Below are 27,094 nucleotides of genomic sequence, written 5' to 3' on the forward strand. Positions count from 1 at the left end.
GCAGAAAGAGAGAAATTCCAGAATGATACTGGTTTATTGATAGCAAAGAAGGTGAAATACCTGGGGATAAATTTGACTTCTAAGAATGTGAACCTATTTAAAGATAACTATGAGAAATGCTGGTCAGAAATTAAGAAAGATCTAGAAGTATGGTCAAATTTGAAACTTTCCTTGTTAGGCCGTATTGCTGTTATTAAGATGAATGTCTTGCCTAGAATGTTGTTTTTGTTTCAAACATTGCAGATTTTAGATAAAATGGATTGTTTCAAGAAGTGGCAAAAAGACATATCTAGATTTGTCTGGCAGGGCAAAAAGCCCAGAATAAAATTTAAGATATTAACTGATGCAAAAGAAAGAGGGGGGTTTGCCCTGCCGGACTTAAAGTTGTATTACGAATCAGCGGCGTTTTGCTGGCTGAAAAGCTGGCTGCTTCTTGAAAACACAGACATTTTGGATTTGGAAGGGTTTAACAACAGATTTGGCTGGCATGCATATATATGGTATGACAAGGTAAAATTTCATCAAGGTTTCAAGAACCATATTGTTAGGAAAGCATTGTACAAGGTTTGGACTCGATATAAAGATTTGTTGGAAAACAAAACCCCCAGGTGGCTGTCACCAATGGAAGCTAAGGAAGTGAAAAAACTTAATATGGAATCCAAATGGCCAAAGTACTGGGAAATTATAGAACAGGAGGAGGGAAAAGTGAAATTGCAGAGTTATGAGAAATTGAAGTCAAAAGTAAGAGACTGGCTTCATTATTATCAGATAAATGAAGTCTTCAAACAGGACAGGAAAATTGGCTTCCAGGTGGAGAGGTCAAAATTAGAAACAGAGCTATTGGAACCCAATACTAAGAATTTGTCAAGAATGTATAACTTGCTGTTGAAATGGAATACACAGGATGAGACGGTGAAATCAGCTATGATTAAATGGGCACAAGATATTGGTCATAACATTATGTTTGCTGACTGGGAACAGTTATGGACCACCGGTATAAAGTTCACGGCATGTAATGCCTTGAGAGAGAACATTATGAAAATGATTTATAGGTGGTACATGACCCCAGTCAAGCTTGCAAAAATTTATCACATGCCCGATAATAAATGTTGGAAATGCAAGGAAACTGAAGGTACTTTCTACCACCTTTGGTGGACGTGCCCAAGGATCAAGGTATTCTGGGAAATGATTTATAATGAAATGAAAAAAGTGCTTAAATGCACGTTTGTGAAGAAACCAGAAGCCTTCCTCCTGGGTATGGTAGGCCAATTGGTGTCAAGGAAAGATAGGACGTTTTTTATGTACACTACAACAGCAGCAAGAGTACTATTAGCGAAGTATTGGAAGACTCAAGAACTACCCACACTGGAAGAATGGCAGACTAAGGTAATAGACTATATGGGATTGGCTGAGATGACCGGCAGAATCCGTGACCAAGGGAAAGAGACGGTGGAAGAAGATTGGAAGAAGTTTAAAATCTATCTTAAGAACTGTTGTAAAATTAATGAATGCTAAAATGTTTTGGGTAATGCAAAATAGAATTGCAGCGATTAGTAATTGGATATGAGAAATAAGACCTAAAAGAAGTATTATATTGAAATTAGGGGATGCTGAAAAGATTGTTAACAGGGATGCAGAAAGGGGAGGTATGGGGAAGTCGTTGAAAGAAGGCTTAAGAAATGAAAGGTTAAGAAATTATACGTGTTTGCATGTTTGTATGTCTTGTATTGTGTTGTATTGTCTTGTATTATGTGTGGAAAAAACCAATAAAAAATTTATAAAAAAAAAAACAAAGTGTAGCTGGTGTGACCTGAGCAATCGTATCAGTCTTTTCCCACATGGCATTCCTACAGCACTAATACGAACTCTGCACAACTCATCCAGGCTCACTCACACCCCTGTCAATTGCAGTTAAGTGATGTGTTTGTATCAGATGAAGCCTCATGAGCTTGTTGTTTGCAGGGATTGAGTACACTGCACAATAAAATATGATATTCTCCAAATAATCCCAGGATGGGTATTATGTAAGGTATCTGTCTGCACATAGATACCAGATAGTAGTGACAACAAAAACACACCCAGCTGTGGCATGGCACCATTGGGATCTGTATAGATAAGCTGCAACTTCCTCAGATGACAACAGGTGGCCTCTTATGAGTTTTTGTGAAAGAGTGGTACCTAAAGCCCAGAATAGAGATATGTCTGCACATTAAACTATGAAAGCACACCATGTGCTGAGGTTAGCTAGTCCATAGCTGCCCAATGTGGTTGAAAATAAGGTTATATACACAAGGCCTAGAGTATCTATTTTCACCCATTTGACTTTTTATGTGGAAATACAGTATAAAGGTGCTCCAGTTTCCTTTTCTCACAGGAACTGCTCCTTATAAATCTAGGAGCTGATTTTTTCTGTGTGATTTCACCAGTAGCTGTTTGCTAACTATGGAAGCGACTCCAGGAACAAGTTGCACCAATCTGTAAGCATCCCTCTGCCTTTTCACTTGAGGGGAGGGGAGGGAGGGAAACACAGACACAGAAATCCAGACGTCTTTTATAGTTTTATTGCTTCCATGATATGAATAAGTCACAAGTGACTTGGAGGCTCATACATCACACCACCTCTTTCTTAGCTAAAAAGAAAGTTCAAACAATAGAAACTGCACAATTTAATAAAACTATGCATGTTTCAAGCACATTAACAGGGTGGGCCCCTTCACCATCCACCGCAATGTGGTTCAGTCCCTCTGTAGGATGGGCCAGCAAAGACCCAGAGCTCACTCTAGTACTTTGTACTCCTTGAATGATATAGAAAGACTGTGTTTCTAAACTGTTGATGCCAGGGCAGGTGACTGATAGTGAATGGCATGAACAAGGCTCTCTCTGTGAGATCTGTAAAGCACGTCGCCAGCCTCTGTCCATAACAGCTGCAGGCTCACTAGGCTAGCAAAGTTACCTAGGAAGGATTTGCTGTATTCCCACTGAAGCCTACGAAACAACTTGTAAAGTGAAGTTTCTGACATTGAAGAAATAGTCACAAAAATGGAACAGGCATTTAGTAATTATCACAAACAATTAAGTTTTCGCATTATTTCTGTAGGAAATGCCTGAAGGCAACTGTAAAGCTCCCAGCTATGATGATCAGACAAATGGTATACATCAGTGGGTAATTCCAGTGTAAACCACATTCCTTCAGAGTCCAAGGCTAAGGGAAATCAGGGAGCAGCAGAAGATCCTGCTATCTATCTCCTGTGCAACATCTTCCCCATCCCAAGGTATGCTATTGCTGGGTTACCTTGGGTAAAGTACTCTCTCCCTGTTTCAGTTCAGCTATCTGCAAATTATAGAACTGCAACATTTAATCTATTAACTGGTTTGATTACTCAGTTAAAACACTGAAGAAGTGTCCAGATTAATTTGGCAGATTTTTTTAAAAAAAGTATTACATTTAATACAAATACTTGGAAGAAATAGTGATGCCAAGCATAATCTTAACAGAGGCATCATCCTTTCCCATCAAACAAGAGGGAATGCCTCTTCTAAGATGATTTCGGCAATGACATACATGTGCACTGAGCAACGGAAGCATGATTTTATTTTATTTTTTGCTTCTGAACTATATACAAATCTGATTAATTGACTGAAACTCATATAATAAGCTTTCTTCTTAACTGGGTGACAGCCCTACTAAAATTGGAATAATTGCAAATTTTACATGATTATTATGAAGTTGAGAGAAATAAGATTTGTAAAATATTAGGAATACTCAGTTTTACCCTTTTGCACGTGCAGTTGAGTTAACATTTGCCAATGAGCAATGTCTGTTTTTCTCCTCTGGGTAGCAACCCTAGCTCAGAATGGAGGTGGACTGAGGGCATAGCCTCTGTGTATCAGTGATCCTTTCCTGACAAATGTTCCTCTTTTGCACATGTCGTAGGAACGGTACATGACTAATGGGATAGAAAGTGCATGCACTTAGGGGCAGCAAATGCACTAAAATAGCATAGATTGGCAGGAAAGAGAGTTCAACCCACCTCTTATCACTCTACCATTATATCCAGAAAAGTGGCAGTGGCTCCATTTCCACTCTGAGAATCCACAAATGTAGCTCTCTGGCCAGGACCCTGAGGTAACTGATCCAGGGCAGGATAATAAAATGGACTCAACACAGAGCACAGGAACTAACAACATTATCATCTTAATACTTTTTCAGCACATCACTCTTGAGGGACTAATGCCATAGCCTTGCTTTCTGTGTGGCTTGATTGCCAATAGGAGGCTTAGCACTGGTCAATATGGTGGAGGCCCGCTCCCCAATTCTACAACTCATTCACACTCTTTGGGCCTATCAGAACACACACATACCTCCCATCCAGGCTATGTACAGTGATGAATGAATGACATATTTTTCAGAAACTTCTATAATCTTGGAAATTTCTCATTGATTCATGTAGCTGAAATAGCTCTCCCAGGAACGCTGCAAACCCAGCTTTAGAAACTACGGAAGTGGAAGTTAACATGATTTGAGTACCAGTTCAAAGTGAACCAGTGTGACTTGGGGAAAACAGAGCATTTGGGGGCAATTATGCTCCACTCTTCTGGCCTGGGCAGCAATTCCAATTCAGTTTTGAATCTCACAAGAAAGCATTCAAGTAGGCAAAATTTGGATGGATATATATTTTTGCCCAGCTGTGTTGCTGGATGCTTAGCAAACCAGGTCTGACATTTCTGAAAACTATCAGGCGGTTAGTGGAGCAGATAAACAAATAATAGAGATGTATTCAAATGTGCTAATTCCAATACAAGAAGGGCTGGCTACAAATTCAATACTTCACACTCCAGCTCATTACTCTCAGCCAACAAGGGCCAACAAACAAAGCAGCCATCCTCCCCTATGAGGAGCTGCCATTCAAGCCTGACACACTTTGATGCACATGCAAGGAAAACTGCACACTTGGGAAGCTCTGCCAGGCTCAACTCAACTCCTGCCCAGAGTATGTCAGCTTGTGCGTTTTGGGTCAGTAAAAGTTAAAAATGCCAACTTTCAGGAAATGCTTTTACCTTAAGTAGTCCTACAGAGGTACAGGGTCAGTGGAGGCAGAGGTTAACTAGCCTGGGGACTTAAGTTAGCTCTTGTATCATTAACTAATTCCGTAACTATGCTCTTACCTTTCCAAATGACCCTGAAAAACAATTATGGAAATGCACACTCACATTGCAGAATACAGGGTAACACCACTGGCATACACAGAATAAACATTCTTCATGTCTATCTGCATAACAAGAGTTGTTCAGATTCTCGTATCCTCTCTGTGCAAGGAAAGGCAAGCCAATGATTTTAATGTACTGTTGAACCTCACTTCAATGCAAAATATATTTGTATTTTAGAAGAGGAGGGGTAAGAGCCCCTGAGAAAGCTTCTTGGGTGCACAGATCCCCAGACAAATGATGCCATTTGACCCTTCCCACTGTTTGGTCACTTTGCACAATATATTTCTAACTTTTCCAAAACAAATGGAACACACTTGTGCAAATAATGCATCTGACACTTAGGGCACAGGAATACAAATACCCCTCTCTGTCCCCTTTAAAAGGATGCAGAAGGATTTGGTAACAGACTGAGTTAAACACCTGACACATGGAAGCTAAAAATGGGGTAATTGCAGGCCAGGCAATTTCTATCAGTATCTCCAGAGGAGCTTAAACACTATCAAGGTAGTAACCACTTAAAATAGAATACAACCGAATGAGTGTAAAATTTCTGGCAGCATTAGTTGCTGAACACTGGTGAAACTTCATATTTTAGGACAATTTCTGACCTGATCCAAAAATAAATTATTCCCTCCCCAAGCAAAAAAACAAAAACAAAAAAGTACAGAACACTTCAGAACCATGATGCAGTTGCCACAGAAAACAAATATTTTGGGGTTTCTTCCAGCAGGGCCTGTGGCTAACCTACCAAACAGGTAGAAATCCCCCAACACATTGATGTGAGTTCTGTGAACAATGGCTAAAAATGCAGCCTGGTGAATGTTGGCAGCAGTGGCTGCTGCATGAGAAGCAGGGAGTCTGAAGATCCAATAGACCTCTCAATTGCTCCATCTAGGGCAAAGTGAGGCCACAATACTTTTAAATTATAGCAGCACCAACAACAGACAATTCTTGGACGGATTCAAGCCCTGCAAAGGGGCTGTGGCTGGCACAGAGGCAGGCTAAGTGCAACACCAGGTCAGGTGTCCCATGGGGCTGGTGCACAGGCCAGGCTCCACTTGATATATTTAGTGTGATTCTCAAGAGTTTCTTTATATATATATATGTATGTATACATATAAAATAATGCATTGGACATTCAAACACTGCTGCCTCTGGCCTGGCTCCTGTTCCCATTTGGCACAATTTTGTTTTGTTTTACCACTCTGTTTGTTCTCTCCAGTGATATTCCATCTCAAGCACAAGATCCTCTTGCAGTTCCGAGTGTGCGACCTGCCCCCTCAGGCCAATAGCCGCTGCTCCCCTGTGAGCCCTGGTGCAGGCAGGCAGAGCAGGCCAGGGAGACTTTTCAAGGGCACTGTGTGTCTCTAAAAAGCCGGGATTCTTGCCAAGGACCTCTTGCTGCCCTTGTCCTCAGCTGTATGCATGTAGCTGTGCAATTCCGCACACTGGCTGCGCCTCCTCATATTCCACTGGTGAGGTCTGTGATTACTCGAGCTTTCACCAGCTTTCGTAGAAACTCCTTCTCCCGCTGTATATTGTGCGTCCAGGACTGCAGGGGGTGGGGAGTGGAAAAGGAAAGAGAAAAAAAGAAGAAGAAGTGAAGAAAAAGTCAATCACTGCCCCATTTCAGGTTTGTAAAGCTCTATTGTTAGTCTCAGAGCTCCGATCACAGAGGCCAGATCAAGACTTTGCCCTATACAGGTGCATTCAAAGGCTTTTTGCTCTTGAGGCATCATTGTGACACTTAAAAAAAAAAAAGGAATAGCTGCTCAGCAGCCACATGTCATGGTGCAGCATGCTTTCTCTTAAATTAATCCAAAATCCTTTGCCATATTATTGCTATTATTTATTACCCCTGAAGGACCAGGTGTGCAGCCAGGGAGTCATTTTGGACTCGCAGCTGTCCATGGAGGCGCAGGTCAATTCTGTGTCCTGGGCAGCTGTTTATCAGCTCCATCTGGTACGCAGGCTGAGACCCTACCTGCCTGCAGACTGTCTCGCCAGAGTGGTGCATGCTCTAGTTATCTCTCGCTTGGACTACTGCAATGCACTCTACGTGGGGCTACCTTTGAAGGTGACCTGGAAACTACAATTAACCCAGAATGCAGCAGCTAGACGGGTGACTGGGAGCGGCTGCCAAGACCACATAACATGGGTCTTGAAAGACCTACATTGGCTCCCAGTATGTTTCTGAGCACAAGAGTTGGTGCTGACCTTTAAAACCCTAAAGGGCCTCGGTCAAGCATACCTGAAGGAGCGTCTCCACCCCCATCATTCTACCCAGACACTGAGGTCCAGCACTGAGGGCCTTCTGGCAGTTCCCTCACTGCGAGAAGCCAAGTTACAGGGAACCAGGCAGAGGGCCTTCTCAGTAGTGGCACCCGCCCGGTGGAACACCCTCCCATCAGATGTCAAAGAGAACAACAACTACCAGACTTTTAGAAGACATCTGAAGGCAGCCCTGTTTAGGGAAGCTTTTAATGTTTGATGGATTACTGTATTTTAATATTTTGTTGGAAGCCTCCCAACAAAACATTATTTAATATTATTCCCAAAATATTATTTCCAAAAACATAACATGTTTTGCAATAAATGATCGGAAAATGTGCTGGCAAAATGTGGGAGAACACTTGCTTTAATGCAACATCATCTAACCTCCTCACAAACAAACCAGAATGAGTGGTTATTAAGTAGTCAACATTGTCTAATCACCCTGCAAACAAATCAGGACGAATGTTTAACAAGTCATCTGGAAGCACAGGAGGAAGCAAATATGACAATAGAGCCCTCTCAATCAAAGCAATGATCTAGAGGCACTGGACCATTTATTTATTTCTCTATATCTATCTTCTATCTATCTATCTATCTATCATCTATCTATCTATCTATCTATCTATCTATCTATCTATCTATCATCTATCTATCTACTGTATCTATCATCTATCTATCCATCCATTTATATACCACCCTTAAACCTTTGGTTTACTTTTAAACCAATTTATTCTATTTATATTCCGCCTTTAAATCAGATGGTGTACAATGTAATATCTTAAAAAATCCACTAAAATACACATAGAAATATAAAAAATGACATCTATAGTATCTAAGAAGGCCTAGGAAGGCTTGGGTAAACAGATACGTATGTACTAGCTGATGAAAAGGTGGATTCCAAAGGATGGGTGCTATAACAGAGAAAACTAGCCTCCACATAGTCACAAGATGAAACCATAGGGCTTCTTCAGATTACCACAGTCTGAGCAAGGTCTAATTGCCAGTCAGTTTGGTGTTAATTAACAGCACCACTAGACTGGAGGGAACAGTAGCTAATACCAGGCACCTGGAAGGTAAATGAAGGACCAGAAGTGGAAATAGTGTGCCTATGTATTCTTCCCCTAATATGGATTATGAATCTTTTGTATAACATGGATAGCCCTCTTAACACCACTTTTTTGTTATTGCTATTACCTGTAGGTCCCTTCCTTCAATATGCAATTAGGGATGGAGAGGCAATCTTAGATGCACTTAGAATCATAGAATTGGAAAGGGACACTGAGGGTTATCCAGTCCAAAGCCCTGAAATGCAGGCATCTCAACAATATCATACATGACCAATGGCCATCCAAACTCTGCTTAAAAACCTCAAAGGAAGTCGAGTCCACTAAAGCTGATAGGTGAAAGGTCTACTTAGACATGGCTATTGCCCACTGTATACCTAAAAGGGCATGGCCCTCATGGGCAGGCAAGTGAAGAGGGAGGAATTAGAGTGTGCGTGTCTCAGGGATGACTGGAAGGAGGAAGATAACTTATAAGAGAATAAGAAGCAGGTGAGAGAGGGAGAAGGACAAGAGCAAGAAAGATTGTGTGCTGGGCACACACAGAAAAGGGACTAAAGAAGATATATCAGAGAGAAGATGAGAGGAAGATATTCTGATTGGTTAGTGAAGTGTAGGTGTGCTGGATGAGGAAGTGTTGGAATTTACAAGCCTAATTGTTGTCAAAAGGTATCTGGTTTTAAATATACTGTGGTAAAGTTTCTTATAATGTTTGTTAAAACATTTTCTTGGTGTTTCTATTCTTTGAACACCGCATCTAAATCTAAAGGTGAAAATATATAAAAGCCACAATTACAAATTTGGGATTCAATTGCACTGCATTCCACCAGTTTCTGGAGGCACCTGTTGAAAGCAGCATAATGTCCTTTTCTATGGAAGTAATGTGATGATACAGAGCAATGCAGTGGTTTGTAGTTCTCCAGGAGCTGCTATTTTCTGGATCAGCCCCTATGATGAACGCAGCTGAATAAATAAAATAAACAGAGCTTCATGCAGCTCACAAAACTGTAGCCAGACTATATTCTTACAGCCTCTCACTTCCAGCTCTTCTTGATTATGCCCTAACCAATCATTCAGATGCATCTTCAACTATAGCTTCACCTGCAGAAACAATTGACATATATTCTATTAACATAGCCTGAAAACAATGGATGCAAATGCCTTTCCCTCAACCAAGAAAAGACGTTCCCCTCCTGTTCTAGCACCCCCAAATAGTGAATTACCAATACTTATTTCCTTTCATCTACTTCTTTATGGATACTAGAAAGCAAACAGAAGCTGAGCTTGAGAATACTGGGAGCTGTACTGTATCTAATAGGTTAATCATGCAGAACATTTCAGAGATGGTTATTACTGGGCCATGAAGACAGCTAATCACTATCTCGTGCCGTGGCTGGCAGAGAGTGAGCAACAGAGGCAGAGCTGAGGTCATTGGTATGTAGCCTCTGTTCTCCATAAGGCTAAGGAGAATCTGCCTAAAATCTCAGTCTTCTCTGAATCAGAGTTACACTTGCCAAGCAGGCATGCACTAACTACAGCTTGTTGCAAAGTGGTAAAGTTTGAGTAACAGATCCCAGAAGCTGCTTGTCTGAGTTAGTCAGTATCTTCATCCAATACCACAGTGACAAATTCTTTGCCTCAGAGAGATACAAGCCTCTCTCTCTACATATGTGATGTGGTTTAGTCATGCTGGCCACATGACCCGGAAAGCTGTCTGTGGACAAACACTGGCTCTCTCGGCCTGAAGTGAGATGTGCACTGCACCCCATAGTCAAGTTTGACTGGACTTAACCATCCAGGGGTTCTTTCCTTTACTTATGCTCCCCAGAATAAACTGAGTCATATATACATGAATGCACTGTCACTATTCAAACATTATTAGTCTTCTAACAAATAGGCAAAATAAGCGCATCATCAACCAGTATAATTGCAGTAAAACCTTTGATGTTAATACCCAATGCCCCCTTTATTTACAAAGGAAATTAGGATGCACTGTTGGAAGGAGTGCAGAAATTCCCAAAGAGGGACTTGGGCAGATAGGCATCTTGCCCAGCTGACAGAAACAGACAGCTGGAAAGTGAATGTCAAACAGTCTCAAACAGACATAGGGACCAAGTTTAGAAAAGCTGCATATTACAAAAATCTTTATCCATGGGTCTCTGATCTTCCTCATCATATCCACAGCCCCAATGTCATTCATTGACAGCTGCCTCTAATTATGAAACTTCTCTTTATTGTAATGGCAGAACACAAAGTAGCCTTCTCATCTCTGCATCATGTGTCATGGCCTCACACTGCCTGACCCAGCCTTTTGGCACATGATGAAGACTGATAAGTCACACCCAACCTGCCTTAGCGGTAGTGCTGGATATTTGCATTTAACATGTGGGATTCTGGGATATAATATGCAAATAAAATACAAATCCCCAGGATCTATTTCACCCTGGTGAACATTCCACCATGCCAAGAGAGCTATGTAAACTGATACCTGGACTGAATATTACTGATACTGCATATCATTGCAACAAGCATCTGTTGTTTTAATATTAAGGCTGAGCATCTACTTGTGGTACCACTGAAAAGGCTGCATTGGCTATGTCTGTCATTTGCCATAACAGTTGCTTCCTTAGCTAGAAGCTTTTCCAGGGATCTGGGAACAAAGTTGCAGTTGTTGATCTTGGTGAGACTATTTGCCACAAGTGAGCCCCTCACCTGCATCAAGAAACACAGCAAGGTGCCGTGGTCCACATAAATAATTTTAGCTAAGTGTTGGGACATACCAATCTGAGGGGAAAAGAAGAGGCTCATCCCCGCTCCATCTATGGTTACCAATTATAGAAGAAAATCTTCTTACTGCAAATGGCTAATCAGGCAAATAAAACTGCATTCCTGCATTTAGCTAAGATTAGAAGAGTGAGGATAAGGTGGGAGTGATGAACTGAAACCCATGCTGTCCTTTCTGAGAAAGAAAGATGACCAAGTAGGCAGAGGCATTTGAAACACATTGGCTATTGATGTCACTGGTGGAACTGAGCCTCCCATGAGAACATATATACTACAGAGGGAACTCCATCACAGGGATGTCCATTACTTGGACCATGTAATGAATGGGAAGCCATTCCAAAAAAGTAATTAACCCTACTTGGGATGCCTCAGACAACATGGTAGTATGAACCATTTCCCTCTTACTGCTAGTTATGACTTGGGATGAGTTACACTGATCACAAATTCTGTTCAGGTGGGTTAGAAAGAGTGCACTGTCTACTTCAGCTTTCCCATCTGTCCTACTACCACAGGTGGGTCATTTCCAGCCTGATTTCCTGCTAATGGTGGAGTTTCCTGTTACTCTTTGCAGTGAGGCAGAGCTGTCTGCAATCAAATGCATGTGCCAACAACAGCAGGGGTGTCAGGAGAATGTGTGGTTCAGTGGAACACAAAATTGATTTAGCTCCCTGGTTTCATGTTCTGTACCTCATTGGTCCTGTTCGCTAGGCTCTTGCTGCAGTGAACTGACTCCAGTTATGGCAGATGACTTGAACTGATTAGAAGGATTTAGCCACGTGATGGTAACATACCCCAACTCTCTTTTGTCAGTATAAGGAGCATAAACCCAGGGCTTCTACAGAAGAGCCATGCTGTCAGAACAATATTAGCCTCAGGCAACCCATGATTATTATTATTGGAACTGAGCCCTGGAGAAACATGCTTGTAGCCTGCTAGACAAACTTCTCAGCCCACTCCTTTCATGCTCCCCCTTTCCCAGTCTCCCATTTCCAATGAGGACTCTGAACTGTTCTCAGTTGTGCAAACAAACCTGCTGAAGGTCTGGGGATGGCAGAAATTATAGATTTCTGTGTTTTCCAGCCAGAATACTCCATGTGGTGTAAAAAATCTCTTCCTGCTCTCTGGGGATCAAGATAGGATTTCCTCTGTTTACAGTCTTGATTGGACTGTCTGATATTGTGCTCTGTCAGTGGTAACAGGAGCAATGGGAGATGATAGAAATCTGCTCTGCAAAACAAAAGGTGAAATGCATTCCTTGGAATTCTGGGTGCATTCACTGTAAGCAAGCGTGAAAGAGTGTGGGCTGGGGCAAGGGGAACAATAGGAGGGGCCAACGTAACATGAACTCAGTAACTGTCCCTTCATTTGCATTTTTATTTAATTGTCTATGTAGCCTTTAGAAACTGTCTTGAATACGTGCAAATGAAGAATATCCACTTTCTCTTTTATATAAGGTACTGCCTCCATGGACAAATAGCAAATGGAGAACTGTGCCAGGTTTGATAATGATGCGTGATAAACCAACTCAACAGGAGGAAAAGCTGCCCAGCTACAGCCAATTAGCCTCACTGCAGTTGCTGGACCCCTGTTATCAGACATACTTATCTTGATGACCAGCACACCAAAATCCCATAAAGATTAAATCGCAGGAGGAAAACCTATAAGAAGACAGCCCCTGTTGCTTAAGAATGGCAGGCTGGGAGGGTCGTTTCCTGAAATGCCCTGATACTAATGCATTTGCCACCTGACAGAAAGCCAGCCATATGTCCAGGAAACTGTGCTGCTGCCTTGCAGCGGTAAAAGCTCCCTATTGACCATCTGTGGACACCCAACTCTACCTTCCCCTCCCCTGAGGTTAAGTAGCTCTTTTCTGGCTAATGAGCCACACGCAGGATCATACCTGCCAAGTTATTTTGTGCTGAACTTAGTATTTAATCTCCACTTTCTTTTCCTGCATGCCTCTTGTATAGAAGTTTCAAACAGGGGCATTTTTCAAGTACACATAGGGAAGCATAATCTGCAGCTATGGGAGGCAGGGGGTGGAGAGTGGCCAGAGGCAAGGGATCTTAGGGTCTCTGGACATCTAATACTGAGGAAAGAGTGAATTTTGGCAGAGGTGTGAAATGCTGAATCTGCTGAAATTCCTTCTTCCACACAAACATTTACAAGTTCTGTATGTGTTTACTCTCAGCTCTACAGCTGAGGAAGGGAAATAGAAATGACACTCTTAATCAAGTCATATTCTTGAATTAAAAACCTGGGGGTTCACTTGGATAATTTATTTGAAGGCATTGATGGGCATTACTCAGCATACCTACTCTTTGGTTCTTCTTGTCTTTTATAGCTCAATATTTAGTGCATTTACTAAAAAGTAAACCCAAATGAGCAAAATGGGACTTACGTCTTGTCAAAATGGCTGTAGGGTTAAACTAGGGCACTCTAGGCCTCTCTATATCGCCCTTGGGCCTCTCCCCATGCCCTGTCCTTCATTGGCCCTGCTCCACCCCTCCTTTTGCCTGGCTGGAATGCGCCCTTGAAGAATGATGATGCCTCTAACTTGCCTGGATGGAAAAATGCCTGTGCAGAAATGCCTAGGTTTTGCTTGGCCTCAGTCTAGCCCAGAGGTTTTCAACTTTTTTGAGTCCACGGCTCCCTTGACCAGCTACATTCTTTCTGTGGCTCCCCTATGGGGAAACACACTCCAAACCTCAGAAATCCAGTTATTTCAACCCTTGCCTGCAGATCCAGCAGCCCATCGCCCCTTTTTGAACACTCCCTGTTGTGGAGTGTTCCCTCAGTATCCTCTCCTCTCCCCTCTCCTTGGGAGTCCTGCGGGCAGCCACCATGGCCGCTCTGGTCTCTGAGCTACCCCCCCCACACCCCAAAGAGAGGTGACTCCTCACATCGCCCCACAGGAGCCTGGGAAGAGGATGCCTCCAGCCTTAACAGCCCAATGGAGACTGGCAGAAGGTGAATGTGAGGCCACCAATTTACTCACCTTGGGAGGCAGCAGTGGCAGCAGCAGGAGCTGCTGGGCCTATATGGCGGAAAGGCAGAAAGTGTCCCTTCGGCACCGGGCACTAAGCTCCCAGGCACACAGCAAGCACAAGAAAGGCCAACATGGCACCTGCCTGCCTGCCCGCCTGGCCTCCCAGTTGTCTGTCCATTTCCAACAGCAAGGGCTGACAGACCGGCTGGCTGGGCTCCCTCATCCACTTGCTTGCTTATTCTGAGGCTGCCTCCACTCCTGGCAACCAGCAGCTTGGAGCCAGGGCTGCTACAACAAAGAGCCGCACAAGCCTTTGGGAGGCAGAGACGTAAGAGGGCATCAGAGGAGGGAGGGAAGGAAGGAAAGAGGGAGAGAGGCCAGTATTGTCTGTGGTACCCCTGACTGTCATTCAAGGCACACTGGTTGAAAACCCCTGGTCTACTGTACAAGGGCAAGAGTCACAACTGTTGCTACACCCATTTTTTGCCTCTAGCAATGCTCACCACTGACATGCACACTCTGGAAGGTTGTCGATGAGGTAATGTGGCCTTTGTGTTGAAAAAACGTTTCCCACTCCTTGGACTACAGTTTTAATGTAGTGAAGAGCTAACACTTGACTGCTCAAATGATGTTAGTTAGATGTGAGCAAGTAACTTTACACCAAGATTAAACTAGATCTGGGTAGGAGGAACCAGAGGAGAGCTCTCGAGATTCAGCTTGATTCTGCCCCCATGTGGCTGGCAAAGGATGTGCCTTAGGAACAAGAAATACTACTATTGATTGGGAACCATGGTACTGTACTGCTTTTTAAAAACCGCTTTCTATAGTGGGGAATGCATTCAAAAGGGCACTTTTAGCTATATAAATTACAAGTGCAAGAGTGTTTAAAAATGCAAATTCTACATTCAAGTTATGCCAAAAGTCTGCAATCCCCCCAAACTGCAATTGCATTAGAAAAATGTGGCATATTTCTATATTTTTCTAATTTTACTGCTCTATTATTGTGGTAGAAGTATTTAAAATTCTGAATTATTCATTTCCACCCAGAGAATTCCCCAGGAAATGATCAAAATCAGAGAAGCAACAGAATATGTATGCAGAAGGACAAACTGGGGAGAAGATGAGGGATGATGACACTAGAATCTGTAGGGAAGCTATTGCTTCACCCTGATTATTAGAAACACTACTCAGACCCTTTCTGGCTTTCAAGAATGTTATCAACAAGCATGGTTAATGGCCAATGATGATGAGAGTTGAAATTCAGCAACATTTGGAGGGTCAGAGGTTCCCCACACCTGCTATAAAGGATGCTAGTCTGTTTTTTTACCAAGGAGCAGAAAAAAGCCAAAAAGCAGAAAGTGTGTGTGTGTGTGTGTGTGTGTGTGTGTGTGTGTGTTTGTATATGAACAGACAGATAGATAAAAGGTGTGGTGAGTGGGTGGGGTGGGGGGAAGAGAATGAACCACATCAGTCATCACTGCAGGCACCTAAAAATGTACTATCCTTTTGCAGATCACAATGCCTCAACCCTTTGCCACCCAAAAGTGACCCTTCTTTCAGCCAGTGCTGTTTCTTGCATTTCCAGAGCTATTCACCAGGAAGGCTTGAAGAGCAGCCATGCTGCCAGACCATAAGTCATTAGGCCAGGTTTATATAATGTTTTGAAAGGAGGAGGAGGTGGAGTTTTAGATTTGATATCCCGCTTTATCACTACCCTAAGGAGTCTCAAAGTGGCTAACAATCTCCTTTCCCTTCCTCCCCCACAACAAACACTCTGTGAGGTGAGTGGGGCTGAGAGACTTCAAAGAAGTGTGACTGGCGCAAGGTCACCCAGCAGCTGCATGTGGAGGAGCGGAGACACGAACCCGGTTCCCCAGATTACGAGACTGGGATTTCCCCAGATTAACCACTACACCACACTGGCTTTTCATAGGAGTTTCGCTCTTCATACTTACCAGCAATTACTGGGATTCACTGTGGACAACAATGTGGCACATATTCTCTCATACTTCTTTAACTTTAACTAATAGCGACACAAGAAAAAAACCCCAACCCCAGTATTGTTGGTCTGTTTCTCATCACACTAACATTTGAACATTATGGCATAGACTCAACACAAGCTCCGTCCCTCCCAGTTCTTCCAGTAAATGTATTTGCATACCTTTGTATGTTTCCTGTGATTTGCCTCCCTTTCAGAAACTAAGAGTTATATGTTTAGTTTTGATGATGTGTAGGCAAACTAAGGCCCGGGGGCCAGATCCAGCCCAATCACCTTCTAAATCCAGCCCACAGACGGTCCGGGAATCAGCGTGTTTTTACATGAGTGGAACGTGTGCTTTTATTTAAAATGCATCTCTGGGTTATTTGTGGGGTATAGGAATTCATTCATTTCCCCCCCCCAAAATATAGCCCAGTCCCCCACAAGGGCTGAGGACAGTGGACCGGCCCCCTGCTGAAAAAGTTTGCTGACCCCTGATCTAAAGCTAAAATGTAAGGGTCAACCGAAATGTAATGACAGCAGTTCCCAACGGTTAAGCACGGAACTATCCCAGTAATGAAAAAGAGGTCATATTTTTAAAACAAACAGAATGACAGAATCTGCTTTTGTTGATAGTTGGATACTAAGTCACAGAGCACAACCACTGAAATCAAGCAACAAATTAGTCAACCCTGTATCTTTTATTACCGATCTGGAAACTATTTTGAGCAATGGAAGAGTTGCATATTCGTTTTTTAAATAAAATTAATATAATACTTTAAAAAAAAAACCTTCCCCCATGGTTTACCTCCTTTCAGCCCCCTTCCCTAGGAACATTTTCTCGTATCTACTGTCACATCTGGTGTTAGAGCTCAGGCTGGGAGAAATGTGTTTGCAGAGAGCAGCTGATCAGGAGGCAAGTTCTGTACTCCTGAGCTACACCCTGCCCTTTTCTTTGGAAATCAGATATCAACATCTATCTTTCTACATTACTAGGGTTGGCAAGTAAACACCCCCTGGGATAGGTGGGGTACATGGGTGTGTGATTAAACCCCCACTATCGAAATTACAGGTGACAACCTGCGGCATAGAGGCCAACCTAATTTTACAAAGCTCCTGACACCTTTCCAAGTTGCCCTGTTTTTCCATCATATCAGAATTTCTTCCTGTTCTTTCTCCCTATCTTTCCCTGGGTTCTTAAGAGTGTCTAACTCCTTACTTTTAACAAATGGAAGAAGCAGTAACGTATTTTACTTGATAAAAAACAACAACAGATTTTAAAAGATCCTTTTCCTGTCTGGATAGCTTGGGAAAAAGACTTTCTTTTTCAGCTGTCTCGGGAACAAACTGGCAGGTTTCTGCCATATGTATATGTCACAGTCACACTAAAGTCAGAGGGTGGTATTCAACTAGGCTTTATCTGGAGTAGACCCATTGAAATTAATGAATATACCTAAATTAGGTCTATGGATTTCATTATGTCTACTCTGAGTAAAATGGTAGGCGAATGCCATCCAACTAAAACAAATCATTTGAATATTTATTTGAAAATAACCCCATTATATTATAATTTTATGATGTTTAAATGCGTTTTTCTATACCACCATGGTATTTTTTAAGAGCTGGCAGTTCGAAAATATTCTTATAAATAAAAATCAAGCCTAGTGAGGTTCACTGCATAGGACTGGGAATTCTAACCTGTGGTAACCATGGTGAAAACTAAAGCAAGGTCATCTTTATTTTTGATAAATTAATCCAGGACACTTTTGTATCTCACAAAACAATTGTGTCAAATGGCACCTGAAATTTTGTTTCATAAGATTTGGTATACAAACGTTAAGGATTTTTTTATTTTATTTTATGAAAGTTCAGAGTTTGGGCTCCCTGCCCAACAGAGCAGTACCCCCTGTACTCCCTCTCAGTGACCCTGAATATTAGATAAACACCTGTTTAAAAAAAACACCACACACCTCAACCCTTTGGCTAAACAAAGTAGACAGAGTCTTTCATCAACAGCTTTATTTGCATAGGCATTGTGCACATCACCTTCAATCTAAGCACAATCTCTCAGCCAACTTTATGCTCATGAGGACCTAAGATGAAAGCTTGAATGTTCATATTTTTGGACCAAAACCAAGCACTTGCTCACATTTTAGATTTTCCAGTATTAGGAGTTATATATGAATTAGCTGTGGGAAAGGTAAAGACAGAGCTGAGCTTATCACTGAGTCTTGGAAAGCCCTATGCATAGTGTTCCACAAGCACCAATCAGCTAATTGTTGTGTTCTGCAAAGCCCTGTACACAGCATTTTGCAAGCGCCAGCAATTACCTTAAAGTCAGGGCTTGAGCAGCACTGTGCACCTAGCATCGTACCATGGGGCTGTGGTAGATAACGATATGGCCTTCTGCAAAGGTGGTTCCTGGTGTGAAAGCTCCAACAGGGAGCCACTTGAAAATGCATCTGGAGCAGGATAGGAGAGGCTTCATTGCTCTCAGATATCCTCTGTCCACTGAGATCCACTAGTCTGCCAGGTCCGTATTTAGGGATAAGGTTTTGCAGCTGTCATTCACTCTGCTGGACTCTTTCTCTGAATCTACAGAGAAGAGGTGTTCTTATCTTGCATTAACAGTGCTCAGTGTTTACTAGTTTTGCTTCCTGTCTGCAATCCTCCCAACCACCTCCCAGTGTTTCTCATTCTGGCAGTGGGCTGGATTGGCTACCTTTAAAGATCAGGGTCACCCTCATGGTAAGCAGGGGACCAAGACTGTTACATTTGAAGTGGGTGTCCAATAATGCCTGTTGACTATAAGGCTATTGTTGAGGGATATCTGTCTAGATTTTTGGGGAGATGTTTGATAACTATTACCGTAAGGATGCAACTATGCAAATTTACTCATGAGTTGTCCCACTGAGTTCTGTGAGTCCTACCTGCTCCATCTAGGCTGGATGCTTCCTGGATGATTTGCATACCTTCATATACATATAATTTACACCACAGATATGTAGCTGGTAGCCAGAAATGCATGATTTCACAGTAACATACTGTGCTTTCAGTATTTTTGCCCTTAAAAAACTGGCAAAACCTTCAGCCTTACATAGTGCAGCAGGTAATAGAAAAAGGCCATTTGTTTCTATCCTGAGGTTTTATCGCTCATGTCTTTGCACAGGAGGGGCCATCTCCACCCAGCTGCAAACAAATGCAATTCATTGGCTTTGTGTGTATTGAGAAGAAATTCCCTAGAGATGAGTCACTGGGTTTTTAAATGGTGTCCAGGGAGATGTCAAGCAGACATTGCGTGTAAATCAATGACACACCTTGAGTTAGGGAACGCACACTGTAGCCTGCAGGTCTGTTCCCTCTAAGACACAGCACAATAGAATTGCCGGTTGATGGACATTCCCAGAGAGGCTCCAATTAATGACTGTGCACATGCGCGTGCACGCAAATATACACTTTGGGGACTAGAATTTTCTATTTATTCCTATTATGTAAAAACAATGGAGATTTGGGCTGGGGTTCTTTTACCTTCCTGAACTGAGTTTAGCAGAGATATATATATTATTTTTAGGGACACGGGTGGCGCTGTGGGTTAAACCACAGAGCCTAGGACTTGCCGATCAGAAGGTCAGTGGTTCGAATCCCCGTAACGGAGTGAGCTCCTGTTGCTCTGTCCCTGCTCCTGTCAACCTAGCAGTTCGAAAGCACATCAAAGTGCAAGTAGATAAATAGGTACCGCTCCTGCGGGAAGGTAAATGGCGTTTCCATGTGCTGCTGTGGTTCACCAGAAGCGGCTTAGTCATGCTGGCCACATGACCTGGAAGCTGTACGCTGGCTCCCTCGGCCAATAAAGCAAGATGAGCGCCGCAACCCCAGAGTTGGTCACGACTGGACCCAATGGTCAGGGGGCCCTTTACCTTTACCTATATATATTGTTTAGAGTACACAGACCTCTTTTATCAGACTATTCCATCCTTCTCTTTTGTATCAGAACAGAAGATCTAACAGGGCAGTACACAGGGCAGTACCAAGTGAAACGCAACAAGCAATTTCTTCTCATTTCCTAAAATATCATGGTGGGGAACCTCTGGTCTGTGGGATGAATTGAGCCACTAGCTCTCCCTGTTTGGCATGCAAGCCAATTTCCCCCACGCCACACCCAGCTGCCCTGGGGCAGGTGGAGATGTGGCTGCTGATCCATGAAGAAATCACGACTGAACTCCCTGTGCATAAACAGATGGGGAGTGGAGGCATGCCTTTTTCCAGGAGTGGGAAGTGGTTTCAATGAAACTAAAGTCAATGGAAACCCTCCTGGAGCAAGTTGAGCCCTCACCACACCAGAAAGCAGGTTTTGGCTCTTACGTCATTGTGATGTCAAGTGATTGACAGGTGGGTGAGGTTGCAAAGCCAATCCTAAAAAAAGGTCTGTATTGCAGAGCCAGAAAGGTTCTCCATTCCTGCTATACATGATGCCACACTGGAAGCAAAACACACTTTGTGCTTAGTCACACAGGCCATCATTTTCAAGGTTCTCTCAGTCTTCTGTAGATTGATTTGTCTGAAAATTTACAGAAAATGCATTTTTGCTTGTTGTACACTGGACTTTACTCCCCTGTCCTATGACAAAACAGTTTAGACTCAGGTCATTCATTCATCCAATAGTTGTTTTAGGCCTCAAAAATGTTACGCCTACCTTCCTGGATGAATCCCAAAGACTCATTTTAAAAGGCATAGGTTTTAAGTTCAAATGAAACTGTTCAAGGCTTTACTGTACATGTAAATATTACTACAGAATAGAAGAAAGAAAATTATATTCAACACACCCTCATTACCCTTCCCTCCCATTGTTATGGATAATTGTGTCCCAAGAGCTATGATGATTAATTTCCTCCTCTCTTTCACAACACGTATAAACCTTGTACCTATTTGGCACTAACACTGATGTTCAAAAAGCTTCAAAGTTTCATAGACAGAACTGGCTCTTTATGGCATACGGTGGGATATCCTGCCAACAAGCACCTGTAAAGTAAAAGGAGCATATAGAACCTTGCATAAAGGTAAGTAAGGATACAACCTCAGCTGACCCAGTATCAAAAGGACAAAACTGCTCTTTCCAGAGCACTGGTTATGAGAGACAATACATATACTTTTACCATGGATCACTAATAGCACAACATTCTTCTCACCTCTTGGCATTTGCATAGTCTACTGATCATGGAACACCAGTCTTGCAGCACTACAAACTCTCACTTGTTACACTCCTGGGAAAAGCAGAAGATGACAAACCAAGGCACTGCCCCTTTTACCTTTCATCTTAATTCCCAAGTGGCTAACAATTACTAGCTGTCATTAATATTAAAAAGGCGAGGCAAGGCAGAAATGCAATCCCCTCTCATGTAGTTAGATTCCATAATATTATAAACAATTAGTCTAGAGGGGAGAAGAGAAGGCTAGAGAAGAATTAAATATTGATACTTGGGAGCAGATGGCTCTGCTTGTATTAGGGGAAGTGAAACCTAAGAGAACTTGGGTTTGTGAGGTGAGGATTAGCCTGGTACCCACAAACCAGATAATGAGAAAAAGCAATCTATGTGGGAGATGACGTGAAAGCAATTCATTCTTCATACCTCTTTCTAATGGTTCTGCATATAACCAGGAATTTTTATGGGAAGGCAGAGATACTTCATAAAGGCTGGTCATCCTCCTGCACCTTTGTCTACAGAGCTCCTCATATATCAGTGAGCAGCTCCTCCATTAGTATGGTTTGCAGGTCGAGGATGCTTTAATGTTGGACTCTATTGAAGACTGGTCTGTCCATAACAGCTGCATTTGCCTGTCATTTTTACTGACAATCAGGTGCGTCTCACAGATTACCGTATTTTTCACTCTATAAGACGCACCAGACCACAAAGCGCACCTAGTTTTTGGAGGACGAAAACAAGAAAAAAAATATTCTGAATCTCATAAGCCAGAACAGCAAGAGGGAACGCAGCGCACTGAAAGCAGCAATCCCTCTTGCTGTTTTGGCTTCTGGGATAGCTGGGCAGCCTGCATTCGCTCCATAAGACGCACACACATTTCCCCTTGCTTTTTAGGAGGGAAAAAGGGAGTCTTATAGAGCAAAAAAATACGGTACTTTACTCCCATTGCTTGGTCCCAGCTCCTGCCAACCTAGCAGTTAGAAAGCACGTCAAAGTGCAAGTAGATAAATAGGTACCACTCTGGTGGGAAGGTAAACGCCGTTTCCGTGCGCTGCTCTGGTTTCGCCAGAAGCAGCTTAGTCATGCTGGCCACATGACCCGAAAAAAACTGTCTGCGGACAAACACCAGCTCCCTCGGCCAGTAAAGCGACATGAGCGCCGCAACCCCAGAGTCGTTCGCAACTGGACTTAACTGTCAGGGTTCCTTTACCTTTACCTTTATTGAAGACTGGTCTGTCCATAACAGCTGCATTTGCCTGTCATTTTTACTGACAATCAGGTGCGTCTCACAGATTACTTTAATCTGTAGCAGCCATAAGGCAAATATTCATCTCCATAAAACTTTTTGCAGCAAAAATAGTTCAGATATTGGACAAATTGTTTCACTGCTGAATGGGAGTAAGGAAGAATAAGTTAATCTGTCCTGTCTTCTACACCAGAGGTGGGGAACATTTTTCAACCTGAGGGACACATACCCTCATGGACAACCTTCCACGGGCTCCATGCCACTGGTGAGCAGAGTCAGAGGCAAAAGTGAGTGGAGCAGCAAGTATGACTCCAAAAGCAGTTGAGAAAGTGCAGAGTGGGGCCATTGAAGCGTACAGTCTGGCAAGAGTCCTGAGAGCCAGACAGAATGGCTTGAATGGCTGCATCTGGCCCCTGGTCCTGTGGTTCCCCACCCCTGGTCCACATATTTAATGCAAACGGGAGTATAGTCTGGTTTCCAAAGAGGTGAATATCTAATTATTCCAAAATGGTATTCCACTGAAGTAAAAACAACAACAACCAAACAAGTTCTATAATAACATAAAGACTACTAAATTAATTATGGAATGAGTACTCATAGCAAGAATATATTTGGTTAAAATATTGCCCAATTATCGATCTTAATTGTTTCGGCTTTGAAAATTCCCACCACTTGAGTTCAAACCCTGCCATTTTCTCCCTTGGACAGTCAAAAACAACTCCCAGAGCTTTATATGTGTACATCAAATAAATACAAATTGTGTGATTCAAACTGTCACAAAACTGTCACAATCCCCCACCCTCAGAACTCACGGAAATGTAGTTCCATTTAGGGATTTCCAATTAAAAAAACTTAATCCATAGCCTCACAAAACTATATGGTTTTTCAGCATTGTTCTGGGAAAACCATGATGGTTACAAACTATTTAAAACCAGTTTGGGTCTGTAGCTTGGATGTCGCTTAAGCAGCAATTGTAAGTTACATAAATGGAAAATGGCCAACAACGCCTTGCGAAGGCCCTCATTGTTCTTCTAAACTATCTGTTCTCTATCACACTTTCCTATACCTTTTCCTTTATAATGGCTGGTCGGGAAGTGAAAGAAACACAGGATTCTGCTGTAAAGGAATCCTTTGAGCGGTACCATGAAATATGAGCTTCCACTATTTGTATGAGTTCCTAGCAGCACAATATCCAGGTGATATTGGATTTGCTTTGTTGTCTTTCCTAGCTTCCTCCATGGAGGGAAAACCACTAGTTAACTATTTTGCTTTATAAATAGCTGGCTCAGTTCAAGGGTCCACAAAGTCTACCATCTTGTTTCTAAAAGTGGCCAATACATGCCTTCAGGAAACCAATGAGAAGTGTAGGAAGAGAGTAGCCCTCCCCCATTGTTTGTTTCCTGCACCTGGTATTCAGAGATATTCTGCTTCTGAACATGGATTTAGCTATCAAGGCTACTGCCTACTGAACATAGAGTACCTTACCTCTTTGATGGCAGACATCTTGATGTTTTCATAGTAATGTAGTGGTGCATTTGGAGAGCTCATGTCATAACCAAATCCAGCCACTGCTACCTCATCACAATTGTGGAGCACCATGGTTATTGCTACACTTCCCAGAGTAGGGATGTTCTGTGGAGGAAAGGGGAAGGAAGCACAATGCAAGCTATTAAGTTAAGTTTTCATTTTCTTAAGCAATAGCATTTTAATGGCACCCAAGTGTGTGTGTGTGTGTGTGTGTGTGTGTGTGTGTGTGTAACTAGTGCAAATCCCTATTGGAGCAGAATGTGGGAGCAAGTTGCACATGGGAAATGGGAAGGAAGGATCCATGGCAATTGACAAGTAGAGGAAGGGAGTTAATGGAGAAGAGAAAAATAGCTTTGCAGAACACAGACGGCGAGGAGGGAAGGAGAGTAGAAAGGATTTCAACTGGAACGGCTATGGAAAAACAAAGAGGTATCAAATAGTTTCACAATAATCCCCAAGAGAAGAGCCACAGATCATAACTCTGGCATTGAGTGTTGATGGCACACAGCAGCTTCAAAGCAACTGAGGGGAGTCTGACAAAAGAGCAGTGGGCAGGATTCAACTAAGTAGGTGTGATAGCAAGAGTCAGTGCAATGAGTTCTGCTAGTGCAAAGGACTTTCCTCCCTCTCCTCCTCCCCCCCCCCAAGTTGGCTCAGGGGTGGGTGGGATGGGGTCTGAAGAACCCCCAGAACAGCATGCAGGAGGAGGAGACATTCGATTATTCCACTGGGAAAGCTGAAATGTTTGTACTGAAGGAAAAAATGGAAGAGCACAATGTTGAATCCTTCCCAGGATCTTTAAACGAGGCCATTCAGTATTAATGGATCATTTTATTTGTTGTTGGTTCACTTCCTGCTGTTAACAATATGAGGTGGGACCTGTTTAATAAGTTGGGTTCTGTTGTTAATTAATTATTCAATAAGTAAATGTGTATACATTCAAGAGCTAGAACAATAAGCCATTCGAACTAATATGATAATAGCAATGTGAGTGTCTTCCATCTGTAGAAAGTTTCCAGTTACTCAGACTTCTTTCAGACGTTGGCATCTAGCAAAAATCAGGAGTACCTTAATCTTTAGAGGACAGTTCAAACTTCTGCCTTACTATAGTTCTGCCACTTGTCTCATTCCTCTCTCACTGCCTAGCTGCTCAAGGAAGAATCTGTACCAAGGTGATCCTTAATGCAGAATATCTTGCTCCAGATTATGTCTGCCTTAGAGCAGGGGCATATAAAGCATTCTGAGGGTGACTTTTACACTTTTATTAATGTAAGACGGTGACAACAGTAGTTTGGCTAGCATTTTGTAACACAGTTTTGTCTGTATACATTAACTTTAAATGATTCATTATATACAGTCCTAAACATTCCTTTGCCATCTTAAAAGTTTTGATTTGCCCCGTAAGGATAAATAAGCAGGCCACTGACCCTTATAAATCCAAACATCTGAATTTCTACAGACAAAATCCAACACCTACTCTTATTTTTGTTTCCCATCTCACAAGTCTTTTTGCATCATCACCTCCCTGCTGCTTCTCTTCTTCTCTTTATCTCACAGATCTATGTGCACCACCATTTTTTCCCTTCACTCTTCCTTTTTACCATGTTTTCTTCTCTATCATTTGGTTCCTTATGTTTGTTCTTTCATGCTCACCTCAGTGACAACAACAGAACATAAAATTTTCACTCTCCCAACAATTCATATGCAGAGGGAATACAAACATACACACATCATTTGATCTGTAGGCTGCCTTTCTATAGTTAAAACCATGCTCAAGGTGGCTTACGACATGGAATCTTTTACATAATTACAAATATAACACAAGTAGGCATAAACAATAAAAAGCACAACCAAAAGTATGCAACTAAATTGAACAATTTCCATATAAATCATGGTAAGATCTAAAAATAAAGATACAAAAACGAATATCAATAACAGTAACAACCCCGCCAACAACCCTTATCCCTGCCCCACAAACAGTACTCCAACCTAGTAATCTGTTCAGCATCCTCAGCTTTTGTAGCTGGAGTCAGTCAGGGTCCCGTCCTCCCAGGCCAAGTGCATGGCAGGAGCAGGTCTTCTAGAAGTCACAGCCAAGATCTCAGACACAAAAGAAGCCATGCAGTGGGGGTGGCTTGTGGTTGAAGCAAGCATGCAGATTCTGGCAGCAGCACCTCACACCTCTAGATCCAAGGAGGAGCAATGCAGATTATACAATTCTTCTATCTCCACTTTAATTGCTTGACTTGATCAGGGTGAGAAAGACCCACAAGGAATGGGTATTCAAATTATTCAAGGGAGCTGCAAATAATTGTGTGTGTGTGTGTGTGTGTGTGTGGAATTGGCCTGTTAAGTTTTTGTTATGTCAGCCTGTGCTAGTGAAAGCTTTATCACAGAGTTTATACACAGCCCTGATTTTAAATCTTGGACCTCATGCTAGCAACCAAGTGTTCTGAGCAACATTACTGCATGTCTTACACACCAGGGTGTCCCAAACTGTGATCCACGAACTGCCAGTGTTGCAAGCTTCATTCAAATGGTCCACGGTGTGTCTTTGGATTTGTGTTTGAAAGTGGGAGATGGGACATCCATTGCATTAAATATTCACATTTATTTTTATTGCTCCTTTTATTTCTTATATTGTTCTTTAATGTATTACAAATTTCTATGGAATTAAAATTGCTAGAACAAGCAAAAAAATCATTAAGTGGTCCACCAATACCTTCAGCAACTTTCAAATGATTCATGGGATGTGGGGGGAGTTTGAAAATTGCTGACATACACGTATACCAGTCGCAATGGAGAGAAGCAGAAGCAGTTTGAAGC

At 42.4% G+C, this 27,094-nt stretch overlaps 1 protein-coding gene across 12 annotated transcripts in view; it reads right to left on the minus strand.

Moving 5' to 3' along the window:
• Positions 1-3,432: 3,432 nt before the first annotated feature.
• Positions 3,433-27,094, minus strand: part of ST3GAL3 (ST3 beta-galactoside alpha-2,3-sialyltransferase 3) — a 170,318-nt gene continuing 146,656 nt past the window's right edge. For 10 of the 12 annotated variants that reach the window (XM_053392706.1, XM_053392704.1, XM_053392711.1 and 7 more), the window contains 2 exons: positions 24,227-24,373; positions 3,433-6,760 (listed from right to left, as the gene is read on the minus strand). In XM_053392706.1, coding sequence (XP_053248681.1) covers positions 6,671-6,760; positions 24,227-24,373 — 237 coding nt within the window. In that variant the 3' untranslated portion in view covers positions 3,433-6,670. Of the gene's footprint in view, positions 6,761-10,264; positions 12,555-24,226; positions 24,374-27,094 lie in introns of those variants that run through there. The other 2 variants (XM_053392705.1, XM_053392708.1) reach the window with 2 other exon arrangements.

Source organism: Podarcis raffonei, chromosome 6 (genome assembly GCF_027172205.1).
Source record: "Podarcis raffonei isolate rPodRaf1 chromosome 6, rPodRaf1.pri, whole genome shotgun sequence".
NCBI classification, from domain to species: Eukaryota; Metazoa; Chordata; class Lepidosauria; order Squamata; family Lacertidae; genus Podarcis; species Podarcis raffonei.